At 39.6% G+C, this 16,676-nt stretch overlaps 1 protein-coding gene across 2 annotated transcripts in view; it reads right to left on the minus strand.

Moving 5' to 3' along the window:
• The window catches only part of scube3 (signal peptide, CUB domain, EGF-like 3), a 154,000-nt gene that overhangs the window by 11,773 nt on the left and 125,551 nt on the right, over window positions 1–16,676 (minus strand). For both annotated transcript variants that reach the window (XM_079557699.1, XM_079557698.1), the window contains 2 exons: window positions 12,421–12,537; window positions 16–138 (listed from right to left, as the gene is read on the minus strand). In XM_079557699.1, coding sequence (XP_079413825.1) covers window positions 16–138; window positions 12,421–12,537 — 240 coding nt within the window. The remainder of the gene's footprint in view (window positions 1–15; window positions 139–12,420; window positions 12,538–16,676) is intronic.

Consider the following 16,676-nt stretch of genomic DNA (forward strand, 5'->3'; position numbering starts at 1 on the left):
AGAGTAGCCACGTACCAATGCAGTCCTTCCTGTTCCAGTGCAGCTTAAATCCTGGTGGACAGGTACATTCATAGCTGCCCAGAGTGTTTATGCAGCCATATTTACAGCCGCCTCGGTTTATGCTGCATTCGTCAATGTCTGCAGAACACACCAAAACACAGACGACGGATTAAGTGCATATAATTGATGTTAAAAATACGGACGGAGGGAGAAAGAGAGAGTGGGGGGAAATGTGAGAATGTAAGCAGTCTGAACTAGTAATAAAACATTGTTGTATATTTTATTTAGTTCTGATTTTATTCAACAAACTCCCACCGAGGAATTCCTGACCACTCATGGGCATGTCTATTCCACCACTGGAATCTAATAAGTCGCCCCAGGCAGAGAAGCGGCAGCAGCAGCACGTTGGTGGTCAAAGAGGCTACGAGTTGAATTAAATTTGAAAATGAATTACCAAACTAACCACTTGAAGCTCAAACATGCAGATGCACAATTGGTCAGCCCCCCCAACATAACAAAGTGCGTCTATTGGGCCACCCCAAAGAGAATCGTCTGAACACATCCCTGTGACCCAGAAAAAGCAACAGTAGCAGATTCTAAATAGGCAAAAAAAAAAAAAGATAATAAACAAATGTGATTATTAGGGGTTTTATAGTCTGCCCCCCCAAAAATACTATTTGGTATCGGATAAGCTTGGGCTTAAGTGCTCACTGATGCCAATACGAGGAAAAACGATGGTATTGGCATAAAAGTCAATCCAGTATCGGTATCGGAACAACCCTAATGGCAAGTAATTATGATAAGTAATATGTTTACCTTAAAATGTATAAAAAGAAAATAGCCAAAGGAACAGGCTGTTGTTTATCTACTGAGATATGTTCTTACCTGAGCTCAGACGAGTTAATGTGGACCGGTCTGGTCTTTCCACACGGTAATATCTTCACTCCTACCGAATTCTGAAGATATTACTGCGCGGATGTCGAAGTGCACCGAAGGTGTTATTACGCCTTACAATATAGTACCTCTTTTGTTTAATTTTGTGTAACTACACTTGGATCGTGTAACTACTCAGGTAAACATATTGAAATAGGGAAAAGGTGGAAAAGCTTCTAACTTCACGCCCGTTTGGGTCCATGGGAATATGCTGGGAGAGGCTAAATGCAAACAACATCAACAACACGCATGAAGACCAGACAGGTACGCATCAACTCGTCTAAGCTCAGGTAAGAACATATCTCAGTATGGAAAAAAGGTGGCCTGTTCCTTTATAAGAGGGTAGATGCAAGTTGGCCATTTTATACTCACCACTGCCACCTCAGGCCATAAGTGTAACTGCACCTTATATAATAAGCTCGTGCATGACGGCAATTTGGACCCGAAGTAACAACTTTTTGAGTGACAGTGCAAGATTTTAGAGGCAGTTGTGGTGAACAGGTCTGATCTCATTCTACACCCCTCGTATAGTCCCTTTAAGATTGAAAAAATCATTAACATAAAATGTAACAAACTAACTGGAAAACTAAAGGAGTGTATGAAAAAATGCCTCTAAACACAAGTATTGAAAGTATTTGTACTTGGTATTGCAGCAAAAAGTATTGCGATATGATGTTTTGTCCCAGCCCCACTATTTTATCTATTCCGAGATTCTTTGGCTGAATCCTCCTTCTGGGACTTGAGGATACCGTCTGCTAAGTGACTCCTTCATTATCTCGTTTCCATGCCCCTCCCACCCAACTCTCTTTCGCTACTTTGTCATTCCTTCTATTGTTGAGTTATGGGAAGAATGAAAAGCTCCTCAGAAGCCCCACAACAGCCAACATCACTACGTTCTGCTTTATCATCATCTTTGCTTGATAGAACCCATCAATATTTCACTCTATTTTGAGATTGTGCACGGCTCTTGCTGGGGAACATCGTGAAAAGCTCTATTTTCGACTTAGCATAAAACAGGAGCTGAAAACATGTGATATTCCAGTGAAAAGTAGACACTCCAGCTGTTCATAAAGAATTACTATCACCTTTGTGTAGGCACGCTGAGCCAGGAGAGCCACTAAAAGCATCCGGGCCGCACGTGTAATGAGTTTAGCGTTTAAAGGCAGCGGAGGAGACGTGGTCGTAGGGGGATGAGATGGCGGATAATGGCAGTGATTGATGATGCGGTCGGCTGATATGAAATGCTCTGAGGTTGTCTCATTCAATTATTCAGCGCGCACAGAGGGCCCGCGTGCGCCCGGTGCCATCCCAGGAGAGTGCTATGACTTCATCAGCGCTGCCAACGCGTGGCCCGGCCTGCCTGCAAATGTAGCACGAGATATACGCTGCTTATCCGCCTGCATCAAAGCGCCCCGGTTTAGGAGACAAAGAACTTTCTAATGAATATCTGATGGAGGGAGTGAGCTCATATGCCAGTTGTTTGGACTTTTCTACACTCGAGAGTGGGAGACGAGAGATCCACGCTGACCTTTAGCAAACATGTTTTTCCTTTGAAAACGTCAAAGAGTATAGAGACGATGACGCACTGTTAACACTGCGATGCAAATAACACATTCCCTCACGGTGTAATGCTCTTTCATAGTGTTACTTTTTGTCTATCAATAGGTATCTAGTCTGGCTGTCTCTTGGCATACACTTATAAATGTTTGTTTGCCAGCCTTGTTCTGTTGCTGTCATAAATGGACTCATAACTGAATAATTACTTCTATTAACTGCTGCTGTCAAGCTACTGCGGAAACTAAGTTGTTATAGGTACATTTTAATTTAAATCATCTGCTTGTGATAATGATTTGTTTTCTGTGTAGTAATCCTAATCCTAAAACATTTGCAATGGGCTAAATCCTACAGCTTTTTTATTGTATTTATTTTAATAGGAACAGTGCACATTTTCAATCGAAGAGAGTCATAGACATTTCACAATAATCTTCAATGAAGGTTCTTGAGTCATCTTCTGTACTCTGAGGTGAAGTGTCAAATGTTTCGCCTCTCATCCAAAAGGCTTTCGTCTGCAACACTAAAGTTTAAAGAGACTAGATGCAAGTTTGTAATTTTATACTCACTACTGCCACCTCAGGTCTTACGTGTAACTGCAGTCTCTATATTAAAGGGAATATAAGGAGTTTAAAAATGTTAAGATTAAGTATTTTCCTCCCCCTACATGTTCCAGCCATGTCCTAATGTGTAGAATGAGCTCAGACCGGTTCACCACAACTGCCTCTAAAATCCTGTACGGTCACTCAAAAATGTGTCACTTCGGCCCGAATTGCCATCATGCACGAGCTTAATATAGAAGGTGCAGTTACACATATGGCCTGAGGTGGCAGTAGTGAGTATAAAATGGCGAACTTGCTTCCAGCCCCTTTAAGCTCGTGCATGACGGCAATTCGGTAACACCTTTTAGAGTAACAGTGCAGGATTTTAGAGGCAGTTGTGGTGAACAGGTCTGAGCTCATTCTACACATTAGGACATGGCTGAAACATGTAGGGGATGAAAATACTTAGTTTTATGAATTATTTTACTCTTTTTAGGTAGGCTACTAATGATTGATGTTATTATTGTGTATTGTCTGTGTAGGCTCTCAATCGTACAAAAGTTTTCCATCTTCAATTAAGGTTCTTGAGTCATTGTAGTTATGAGTCTTTGTCCTCCTTTGTTCTAAGAGTTAGGTCGTGAGGACTTAGAATTACAAAGAGACTAAATGAAACTTCGTCATTTTATACTCACTACTGCCACCTCAGGTCTGACGTGTAACTGCAATCTCTATATCAAGCTTGTGCATGACGGCACTTCGAACCCGCAGTAACACCTTTTAGAGTGACAGTGCAGGATTTTAGAGGCAGTTGTGGTGAATAGATCTGAGCTCATTCTACACCTTAGGACATGGCTGGAACATGTAGGGGGATGAAGATATTTAGCTTTAACATTTTTAAACTCCGCATAGTCCCTTTAAGCTCAGTCTGTAGCCCAGATAAAAAACACCGGGAGTGGTTTAGCTTGGCTCAGTTCCTCTCCTCTATTAACAGCTACTCTCACCATTGTAGTTATGGGTCTTTGTAATTCTAAGTCCTCACGACCTAACTCTTAGAACAAAGGAGGACAAAGACTCATAACTACAATGACTCAAGAACCTTAATTGAAGATGGAAAACTCTTGTACGATTGAGAGCCTACACAGACAGTACACAATAATAACAACAATCATTAGTAGCCTACCTAAAAAGAGTAAAATAATTCATTAATATGAGCTTACACAAATCACACAGCTGGGTTGTCCTGATCAAACCTATATTGTAGCGCTGCACTGCTGCTGCTCATACGCACAGTGAAAAAGCACCAAACAGATTTCCTTAGTGGGACATAAAGTACACCTTAACCTTCATGGCCATGTACCTGATTTTTTTTTAGTTATGGAAGAAGAAACAAACATACATCTATGGGAAAAGCCCTTTATGTGCTGTGCATTTAATTCCAAAGCCTGTTATTGATTGTTACCTAGCGGGCAACTTGATCTTAAAATGGTGACAGTATTGTGCCCTGAAAGTTGTGAGACATGTTCATCACTTCATCCCTCTTAAGAATTGGCATGTTAGGAATGTGTTTGGACCACATCTAATACAAAGACATTTTGAAATCCCTCTTTTGTTGTATTAAAAGAAAAGGGTCTTTAACCTTGAGTGGGAATAAAACGCTCTCTGAGCACAGAACATTTTTAATTACATTCCAAACATGCTCGTGACATCTGTTAGGGCTGGGCAATTAATCGAAATCTAATCGAAATCACCATCTCTACTTTGGCCGATCTCAATAATCGTCATGGGACTTTATAATCGTCAGGTTTACAGCCTTTTCCTTGGCAGAAGCAGCTCCTAGTTTTGGAGTTTGGATGAGACTATGGAAGATTTGTGTCTGTTCAATGATACTAGATACTTTTGTTTGAGCTGAGGTTTGTATAAAAGGTCTGTCTAACTTCATGAATCAGCTACATTTATACGTTTTTAGGATGGATGAACTAAAAAAAAAATGTCATCGAATGTCGAGATCAATCAATGTAAGGAGAAAACAAGTACACCAATTCATCCATATATATATATACTGTATAGATATATAGCAGGGCTGGGCTAGCACTGGACTGGCCCGGGACTTTAAAGTCAACCGACCCTCTAAAAAAAAATTTCATTGCAATAGTCATTAGCAATACAATAAGCCCTTGTACAAAAACAGTTAAAGCTACAAAACAGGGGACAATAGCTGCATGTTTTTTCTGCCAAATTCAAGCTAACACTGTCATAGCACTCACGGCTTTAATCTTGTTGTTTACACCTTGTTGCAACATTTGAAAATTACAAAACAATTTTAAATGTGCATTCCTTTAATGAGGTTCCTCTCACGACTGGGACACAAATAAGCTTCACAAAACCACTGTTGAGTTGGGAAATAAAACTCACCACAGGGTTAAGGAGGTGTAGAATGAGAATAGAAGAAAACTAGGGATGCTAGGGATATGAATATGGAAGTGCTGTATGTCATTATAAAGCTAAGAACCTGGGGAATTCAACCACTGAGTTAGTTTTAACCTCTGCAAATGTAAATTTGAAGCAAAATTCTGAGGTTAGCAATAGCAATGTAAAGCTAGCGGAAGCATGCTAATGCTAACGGGAACTGCTGGAGCCAAGTGTTTGCATTTTAGTTTAAATCTGAAAGCTTCTAGCCTTAATTGTAAGCTAGACTGCGTCGTTTTCATTGTGTCACTTTTGTTGCTCTATTTATTTCACATTTTTGCAGCTCTTTTGTTGGGTTTTAGTTGCTTTTTTGACAATTTTTCTGCTTTTTAAAACATTTTTTCCGCTTTTTAGACCATTTTTTTTTGCTTTTTTAACCAATTTTTTCAGTTAAAAAAAATAAAAAAATCTGCTTTTTAGACCAGTTTTTTTAGCTTTATTGTAAGTGTTTCATGGCATTTTTGTAACTTTTTTTGTTTCTTTATCTTGTTTTCATCTCTATTTTGGTGCTTATTTTTAAGAAGATTTTAGATTTGAGTAAAGCCAAACTGGAGAAAATGGGAGGTGGGAGTGAAGAGGTTAAGAAACAACTGATCTAACATATGATCAGATCACTTCATGTGAGTTGTTTGTTATAATGTAACCTGAAGCCTGTCATATACCAAAGTATATTTAGTGTAAAAAAGTCATCCTTGTTAAATGTTTATCCAATAGTTTATCAATAGATATAATCGATAATTGATCTGCAACATGACAATATAATATGACTTTATTGATCTTACAATGGAGAAGAGTCAATAAGTTTTTTTCAGTCTCTTCGTATCGGTAAATATCGGATATCAGCAGATACTTAAACCCCAGTATCGGTATCTGTATCAAAAAAGCTGGATTGGTGCATCTCTAGCAAAAACATAATCCTTTCAATGGAAACCAGAAGCTATCTCCAAACTCAGCACTCTGACGACGAGGGGCAGGAGGGCGAGTCACCTGACAACTCCCAACATGCACCTCTACATACATTTGTCTAAAGTGTATAAAAATAGAAGTCTGAGGTTCTGTAGGTCTTGGAAGGTGTTACAGTAAACTATTGTAGCTTACATTGGCAAACATGATGTGGTGACATGAGTAACGTTAAATCAGAGATTCTCATTGCTCATTAGATTATCTGGGAACCATAGCTTAAGAAAGCAAAAGGCGCCTGATAGGCCAAGTGAATGAGTTAAACGTTTACTGGTCGCAGTGCTAGTAGATATATGAGTTTCCATTGTGGGTTGGTGTTCCCGATGGCCAGTCCAGCCTTGGCTTAGATAGCATTTACTCCTGAATTGAGGAGGAGCTAACTCTTAATGTTGACGTTTACGATCCCAGACAGTTCTGACCACTGCATACTGTTATTGTGTCCTCGGGGGAAGATTATGAACTAGGAACTTCCAGAGAGTTTCCCCGAGTCCTAAGCTTTGCAAGTTCCATATTGTCTCTTTCATTTTATTGTTTCTTCCAAAGCGCGGTTCAAATAAGGCCGTGTTAACCTCGCTGTTTATGGTTTTATTGCATCCATTCTACAAGTGCCAACCAGTAAAAGTTGTACGGCAGGAGCAGTGAGGCCATTTGAGTGGAGCTGCGGATCATTTTTTTCCTCGTGATGGACCATGATGAAGCGCGGGGAGCATTTATACAGGAGGAGACGCGCCGCCAAAGCAGTCTCTTCAGAGCACTATGGCCATGATGAATGGTTTCCTCCTGATTTTCTGTTGTTGAAAATTTCAGATAAACCCTGAGATTTATGGCAGCCGGCGTCACACTTGTTCACTACAGGCCATAAGCAAGGTCAGAGTGTCCCGCTGCGCCGTTTATCAGCGGGAAATATAGCTGGGTTTTACTCCAGAGCCAAGCGTAAACAGGCCCAGTTAGGACAGTAAATGGCTATCGGACATTGACAGATGATGCAGAATTGTGGAAACTTTTGTTGCACGACACACACTGTCTACTCAAGAGAAAGGTACCTATTTGGGTTCTGGGGATCTGCCATCAGACAGTTAACGCATGTTCATCAACGGTAGAGATCAGCTAAACTACCTCAATACGAAGTGGTTTTAGACATGGATTTGCAGAGGTTGATTTTCTATTTTTTTCTATTTTGACTGTTTACCAAATGTGCATCAATGTCCAAAAGATCAATATGAACCTTGAACAGTACTTTGGTATACTTTCAAATACTTCAAGATCAATACACGACTACACAGCAGTGTCTACAAACCCATTTCATCAAATTCAGGCAAAAGCTCCGAACCTATAAAAGGCAAAGCTTTGATGAAGTTTCATCATGTTTAAAAAAGAGTCCATACTGCTAAAAAATGAAGCTACAGGGGGAAAAGGGTCTCAATGCGAACACATATGCACAATTTTAATGCTTTTATTACTTAATCAATGCAAAATGTTGAAAACCGATAGGAAAGTAAAAGGGGCGGGGCTTGTAATAGCGACAATTGCTGATTTAAGGGTACATTATGTAACTTTTTAGGTGAAAAAAGATGATATTTGTGTGTATTTGACCCTGTATGATGATGAGGATGGCGCCTTTACTTTCCATCACAGTGGTCTCTAGGACGCTCCGGGATCAATTGTTTGGAAGGTTTTCACTGCTGACGGACCCTCTCACCAGAAAACCAACGAAACAATTGATCCTGGAGCAGTAATTGGAGTAATTGGGTCACAAAAAAGGTCAATTCTTCTTTTAAGGCTTTTAAGTTCTATAATGCACCTTTAACTTATAGTAAATTAACTTTGAACTCCTATGCTACTTCAAACTGATCTTGATCCCAGATTAACAGCAACCATTTTACGTCTTAAGTATCAACGATGTTGCTGTGCCCATTCTATCTGCAATAAAGTACTTAAAGGAACAGTCCACCATTTTCCCATACTGAGATACTGTATATTCTTACCTGAGCTTAGATGAGTTGACGTGTACCTGTCTGGTCCGTATTATCACCTTAAAGGGGCAGGATGCAAGTTGGCCATTTTATACTCACTACTGCCACCTCAGGCCATATGTGTAGCTGCACCTTCTATATTAAGCTCGTGCATGACGGCAATTTGGACCCGAAGTGACACCTTTTTGAGTGACAGTGCAGGATTTTAGAGGCAGTTGTGGTGAACAGGTTTGGGCTCATTCTACACATTAGGACATGGCTGGAACATAGAGGGGGAGGAAAATACATCATTTTGACATTGTTAAACTCCCTATAGTCCCTTTAAGAGCACTTCTACGTCCGTGCAGTAAAGCGAAGATAATACTGCGTGGATGTCGAAGTGCTCCTCAGGTGTTATTACGCCTTACAATATAGTACCCCTTTTCATCCGCTTAGAAAATGTTTAATTTTGTGTAACTGTACTTGGATCCTGTAACTACTCACGTAACTGTATTTAAATAGGGAAAATGTGGAAGAGCTCGGTCGCTTCTAACTTCACCACGGTTTGGCCCCATTGAGGAGAGAACGAGAGGCTAAATTCTAACAACACACACATTTTATTTTAGTTTTAGTCTTAGTCTTTTGACTAAAATTTAATTTAATTTTAGTCAAGATTTAGTCAAAATAACCTTTTCAATTTTAGTCTAGATTTAGTCGACTAAACTTGCATGTCAAATTAGTCGACAAAAATTAAGACTAATTTAGTCGACTATGCATTTATAATATTCATTATAATCATATTTTATCTTGTTCCTCTGCTTCATGGAGCTGCTCCACATGAACAAAGCTCAGAGCTGATCCTTTGGCAGTGAATTTACATGATATGAGGCTGTTTCAGACTGTCAATAGAAGTTTAGATGATTTTAGTCTCTCCTTTTCATTTTTATTTAGTCTTATTTTAGTCGACTAAAACATCTGGACATTTTAGTCATAGTTTTAGTCTCATGAACAACTTTTAATTTAGTTTTAGTCCAATTTTAGTCGTCAAAAATTAAGACTAAATATTTTAGTCGACGAAATTAACACTGACACACAGAGAATAACGCATCCAGATTTGATATCGCCAAACTTTCAGCCTGTATCCCTCTGAGTGCTTATATCGGCTCTATATGCCATTACCATAACTTGACTGCCATTTTAATCACCTTGTTAAGATACGATACAGCAGTTTCTACACATCCATTCGATCATGTTCACTCAGGAGTTTATAGGCTGCTTCCTTACCTCCTTTTCAAACCCTAAGACAGACAAAGAAAAAAAATCCCTCTTCAGCCCAAGGCAGTAAGGACAGGTGATTAGCGCTCCACTCCATCATAGCGCTTTCCATCATATCCGACCAGACCTGAGCACAACTGGTACCTGCTAAAGCCTGATAGATGTTCCTGCTACATCGCTTACTTTCACAAAGGCCGACACTCAGGTTTTTCGCCGCGTCTGAGTCCATTAAGTACAGCACAAAACGTCTAGGCTTTACATTATACTAGCACGCCGGCGCTTTGAGATTGATTTGGTGCCTTCCGGGTAGCCACCTGTTCCGTCTCATTTCAATGCGTCGGGGAAAAAAAGAAAAAAAAATCAACTCGTCGAGACATAAAACTGCTTTCGAAAAGGCGATCTATCAAAAGGGGGACCGAGGTTGTGAGGGGTTTTTTTTGTACAAAGCCACATGTTTCGTGTCTCTGCTGGAGTGCAATGAAAAGCTGAGATAGTGCTTAGAGAGGCGGACAAATTTGCAAAAAAATAATAATTCCAATGCCCACAGGAGGATAATTGTTATTTTAGTGTTTACAAATATTGTTATGCTTGGAAAACGTTTGCCCGAATGTGTTCATGTTCCACACAGAGACTTTGATTCAGTGAACAATAGGCAACGTCAATTTGAAGTTCTCAGCCAACCTCCTCAGGAAAAACACAAAATAACTCGAAAAGAAAAAGCATTAGGTGTGTCTTACAAAGGTATAACATGTGCTAATATGCTTAATGCTTAAATGATGCTTTGTTCAGGGTTTTTAAACTGCTTCAGAAGTTTTTGCAGTATAACTAAATAATGTTCATCTCGAGCAGTGTTTCGCAACTGGTGGTAACCCTTCGAGAGCCTTTCCCAGGAAACATTGCTTTCAATATTTAAAGGTATTGAAACAATACATGAGTCTATTCAATTGACTGTCATTCTATGGGGATGGTGGGTCCTAATGCCATGCCAGCTGAGACCCGCTGCTGCTCTAGAACGGTGGTTCCTAACCTTTTTGGTCTCGTGAACCCTTTGAGTCATTCATTTATACTCCGAGTACCCGCATCCTCGAGGGTCTTGCCAATATTATTACAAAATAACCAACTAAATTATGATCATTCAGTATTTAACAGTGTGTTGTGTTCAAAATGAAGCAAAAATACTGTCAAATTGAAACCTTTTCATGAAAAACATAATTAAAATAAACTTTCTTTTGAAATTATAATTGAAATTCTACTCAGTTTCACTTTCTGTTTTTAAATAGGTCCCCCGTCTCCCTGGTTGGGAAACACTGGTTGGGAAAAATCTCTAAAAGAGACATTATAAATAGCTACACAATGTACCTTAGAGCAGTGTTTCCCAACCAGGGGTGCGGGGTACTTGAGGACCTAGCAGGGGGTACTTGGAACTATTTCTGATTGAAAAAAGGGGAAAATGTGACATCATTTTTATAGGAAAGGCTATATTTTTCAGTAAAATGTGTTGCTTTGGGAGAATTTTAGGTTTATTTTGACTGCAACATTGTCCTTTTTCTTACAAATACCACTTTTAAGTAATTACTTTCAAAATAAACTATAACACCCTTGAGGTAGGGGGTACACGGTTGACCACTGAAAGGCCAAAGGGGTACGAAAGACAAAAAACGTTGGGAAACACTGCCTTAGAGAGCCCACTCCTATTGCAGAAGTGAAATGGTGTGTACTAGTGTAACATGGTTCATTGTTGAGTTTTTAACTTTTTAGGCCCTAAAACCTGGACCAGGAGCCACTCAATGATCTCATGGTCATTAGTGGTGATAGTGGCTCAGTGGTTAGAGAGTTAATGCATAGATCCACAGTCGGCGGTTCGATCCCAGTTCCCACCAGTTCACACTGTCATCGTGTCCTTGGGAAAGACACTTCACCCGCCTCGCCGGAGGGTGAAGTGCAGGTGATGTGTGAGTGAATGTTTAATGGTGGTCTGAGAGGCCATTACTGTAGATTGATAACCAGCGCCATAGTCGGTCAGGCCCAGGGCAGCTGTGGCTAAAAACGTAGCTTATCGCCTCCAAGTGTGTGAATAAGAAATTGACGAATCTGCAATACGTTTGTTAAGTGATGTTGTCATTGTTCTACTTCCAGGTCCAATGGAACTTCAGCCTAATTCACTATAATGGGATTTTACTGATTTTAACCAGTTGTAGAGCTGACTACAAGGCTCTTTTTAAACATCGGATCGCAGAAGAAATAATACATTTACTCCTGATTTTCTTGGCTTTTCTGACATTAATTATCACATTATTTTTTTTCCATACACAATGAAGGCTTAAATTAAATCTAAACATATCTTTGTTTTGCCTGGAGAAATGGTGCGCTATATTATTCTAATTAGGTGTATAACAGCTTTTGGCCTTTTATCAGATTCAGATAAAGTTGCGTTTTAATAATAATAATAATCAATATTCTATAAGTTGCGTTAATAATAATACAAATCCAAGATGATAACACTCTCTAAAGCTACCATTGAAACAAATATATATGAAAAATATCTTTCAGTGCAAGATTCTCCTACTGGTAAAAGGGGCAAATGGATTTTGAAAGGACAAGATTGAGTAACGTTAATATGAGAAGTGACAGAGTTTGGCTTGAAAGGTTACAGACAGAGGATTATGTGTCGCTGCTCGGCTCCCATCTCGAGAAGAATGTCTATCTCCAGTTGAAAGAAGGTCTAGCGTGTTCATTCTCACCTCCGCAGTGCGCCAGGCCGTAGAGCACATAGCCTTTATGACAAAGACACTGGAAACTCCCCGCTGAGTTGACGCAGAAGTGGTCACAGGCGCGGTCGAACGAGCACTCGTCAATGTCTGCAACCAAAGAAAAGGCATGTTTTTTTAAAGCAGAAGAAGAGAAAACTTTCGTCAAACAATAGACACAATCTCGCTTTTTCAGTATATCCCGTCTATTGCGTCTGCCAGTTGTTGTTGAGGATCACAATCGCATGTCACAACAACTACTTCTGAAAAGATTCGGACCAATTTTGTCTGTTTCTGTCATTTCTGACCTTCAGTGGTGGTGGGGCAGGTTTTCCATTCTGACGCGCCTGAAATTGGAACAGTATTTTGGAAATAACAAGCGGAAACAGTCGGCGTCAAAAGGATAGCAATTTCTTTACTTCACATTACGTTTGAAGTTGACAATCTTTTGTTCTTTTCACAGGGCTGCATTCTTGAACAGTTAATCGAGCTGTATTTTTGCAGGCACTTGCCGATAATAGAAGCACGTGTCAGGGCAGAAGGCTGGGAGGCGCTGCACATGGGAAAACAACTATCCGGCTCATTTTCACAAAGAAGTCACAGTGCACAGGGCTTATGAGGCAGAGCCAGGAGCAAGCAATGACGATGTTCAGGTACTTTACAGCAACAATATAAAAATAAAATAATTAAAAAAATAATGATGAGATGAAATGTGCTTTTTAACCTCTTAACACCCGCCAAAAACAAATCCATTCTCTCCTCTATGCCATTGTCGTCACTTTTTATTTCCCTTATGTGTTTTTGTCACTTTTTTATTACTTTTTTGCTGCTCTTCTGTCACTTTTTTTGGCTGAATTATTGTCACTTTTTTGCTGAATTATTGTCACTTTTTTTGCTGGATTTTTGCCACTTTTTTTCTGGATTTTTGTCTCTTTTCTGCTGGATTTTTGTCATTTTTTTTGGCTGGATTTTTGTCTTTTTTTTCTGGATTTTTGTCACTTTTTTGTTGAGTTTTTGTCATTTTTTGGGTCACTTTTTAGCTTTTTTTGTTGCGTTTACATCCTCATTTTCTTCTTGTTTTTTGACTCTGTTTTGAAGAAGCTTTTAGATTTGGAGAATTTGGAGAAAACATGTTCAGGTGGGAGTTAAGAGGTTAATAAATAGTTCTGGGCCTGTTATTTTATGTCAAATAAACATTTGATCATATAAAAAGGAACGGGGTACGTTGGAGAACATTCCAGGTAATATGACGCTTTGCTACAAAAAAAAAAAAAACAGCGATGTGAAACGTGCTCCTCATACTCAGTGAGATACGGACAGTGTTATATTTGCGGAGCGTCATCAAAATAAAACAAGTGGAAGAGAAATCTCTGGCTTTCTCAAAGTCAAAGGGAAGCAAGTAACATCTTCATGTGACAAGAGGTTTGCCCCCCTTTAGACTCAGCCCACAAGCTCCATGTGTAGGTACGGGTAACATGAAAGTAATTACAACCGTAACTAAGGTGTGCAAGACATAACTAAGGTGTAGAAGGTGTAACTAAGGTGTAGAAGGCGTAACTAAGGTGTAGAAGGCGTAACTAAGGTGTGCAAGACATAACTAAGGTGTAGAAGGTGTAACTAAGGTGTAGAAGGCGTAACTAAGGTGTGCAAGACATAACTAAGGTGTAGAAGGTGTAACTAAGGTGTAGAAGACATAACTAAGGTGTGCAAGACATAACTAAGGTGTAGAAGGTGTAACTAAGGTGTAGAAGACATAACTAAGGTGTGCAAGACATAACTAAGGTGTAGAAGGTGTAACTAAGGTGTAGAAGACATAACTAAGGTGTGCAAGACATAACTAAGGTGTAGAAGGTGTAACTAAGGTGTAGAAGACATAACTAAGGTGTGCAAGACATAACTAAGGTGTAGAAGGTGTAACTAAGGTGTAGAAGGCGTAACTAAGGTGTGCAAGACATAACTAAGGTGTAGAAGGTGTAACTAAGGTGTAGAAGGTGTAACTAAGGTGTGCAAGACATAACTAAGGTGTAGAAGGTGTAACTAAGGTGTAGAAGGCGTAACTAAGGTGTGCAAGACATAACTAAGGTGTAGAAGGTGTAACTAAGGTGTAGAAGACATAACTAAGGTGTGCAAGACATAACTAAGGTGTAGAAGGCGTAACTAAGGTGTGCAAGACATAACTAAGGTGTAGAAGGTGTAACTAAGGTGTGCAAGACATAACTAAGGTATAGAAGGTGTAACTAAGGTGTGCAAGACATAACTAAGGTGTAGAAGGTGTAACTAAGGTGTGCAAGACATAACTAAGGTATAGAAGGTGTAACTAAGGTGTGCAAGACATAACTAAGGTGTAGAAGGCGTAACTAAGGTGTAGAAGGTGTAACTAAGGTGTGCAAGACATAACTAAGGTGTAGAAGGCGTAACTAAGGTGTGCAAGACATAACTAAGGTGTAGAAGGTGTAACTAAGGTGTGCAAGACATATCTAAGGTATAGAAGGTGTAACTAAGGTGTGCAAGACATAACTAAGGTGTAGAAGACATAACTAAGGTGTAGAAGGTGTAACTAAGGTGTGCAAGACATAACTAAGGTGTAGAAGGTGTAACTAAGGTGTGCAAGACATAACTAAGGTATAGAAGGTGTAACTAAGGTGTAGAAGGCGTAACTAAGGTGTGCAAGACATAACTAAGGTATAGAAGGTGTAACTAAGGTGTGCAAGACATAACTAAGGTGTCGAAGACCTAACTAAGGTGTTCAAGACCTAACTAAGGTGTTCAAGGCATAACTAAGGTGTACAAGACCTAACTAAGGTGTCGAAGGCGTAACTAAGGTGTAGAAAGCGTAACTAAGGTGTAGAAGGTGTACAAGACGTAACTGTGTACATAGCGCAACTATAGTGTAGAACTTATTACATTAACAATTTAAAGTGCAAAACACAGGTTTAATGATGATTGTTTTGGATACAGTATTATATTATTGATATATGACTTCACCATAATATGCTGTTCAATAATTAAAAAAAACATCAAATTCAATGTCAGAAATGTAATAAATTGTTGCCTATCCCTGCTTTACTGGGTGAGTCGTTACACAGTTTGGCTTTAAAAACAATTTGAACAGCATTTAGACAGAGGTCACCAAAGCATTGATGTGTGAGTAGAGCATTTTGATGATTTTTGACCATTCAGAAACATAAAAGAGTAAGTTTTTGACACTGTATTGCTCTGCCATGGTAGTTTTAGGTACTTGAAACCCAGGAAGAGCCAAACAACCAACCGGCCTTGTCAGAAATACAACCTCTCTGACAGAAGCTTCGGTTAATAAAAACTGTCGGCGTGACCAAAAAGGCAAATGCACAAAAGTTCAACTTATCACTCATAAATAATGACGATACGTTTGAGTGGTGTTAAAAGTCTCCTTTCAGTTTGACGGAAACAAAAGTTCTTATTTTTCTTGTGCAGGTAAAATTATAGGATTGAAATAGCGTAAAAGGTTAGAAAGGTGATTCACAGCGAGACAGCTCATCAAAGTTAGAATTAGCCGTAGTTATATTTCCCATTTTAAAGAGCAATAAGTAATACCAAATTACCGTCATTTGAGCCTGTTTCACGGTGCACTCCAGACAAAAACGGCCCCTGAGACTCCTCTGGTGTTAATACGCTAGTGTCACATTCAGAGTATGAAAATATAAGGTGCGCTCAGTCACACGTAGCGAGCGTGTGATATTTTAATAAAGAAGAGACTAATTAAAGAGCAGCCGGTGAAAAGGTTACTATTGTTTATACAGGGAGGAGATGGAGCCTGGCCGCCGTGGCCTCATTTGAGTCCACAGAGTGTGTAGGAGGAGGAGCGGAGACAGCAGAGGGGAAGACATGCCCCGTCCTGACTTCTGGGCTATGGTCCAGTGGAAGCAGGGAAGCACCGTGACTGTTTAAACGCAGATAAAGACTGGAGAGGAGTTAGTTTACATGCATCGACACTTCACAAAATGCTCGGAACCAGCCAATGTTAAAAAAGTGCACGACTAGGGTTGGAAATATAAGAAATGGCAATTTCTCAATCAAGTATTGCCACTTTACTTTACAGCACAGTAATAACATGGAAATGATAGGTTGGAAGCAGAATGGTGGCAAGTGGGAACACTTTTTGCAAGCCCTGTTTCCATTTTATTAACCAGAAATACGCACAATGTTCCTTGGCAACTGACTTTCTTTAGGTTTAGGGTGCAATTTTACTCAAGTGCTGTTGCCATGTAATT

This window comes from Gobius niger, assembly GCF_951799975.1.
Source record: "Gobius niger genome assembly, chromosome: 6".
NCBI classification, from domain to species: domain Eukaryota; kingdom Metazoa; phylum Chordata; class Actinopteri; order Gobiiformes; family Gobiidae; genus Gobius; species Gobius niger.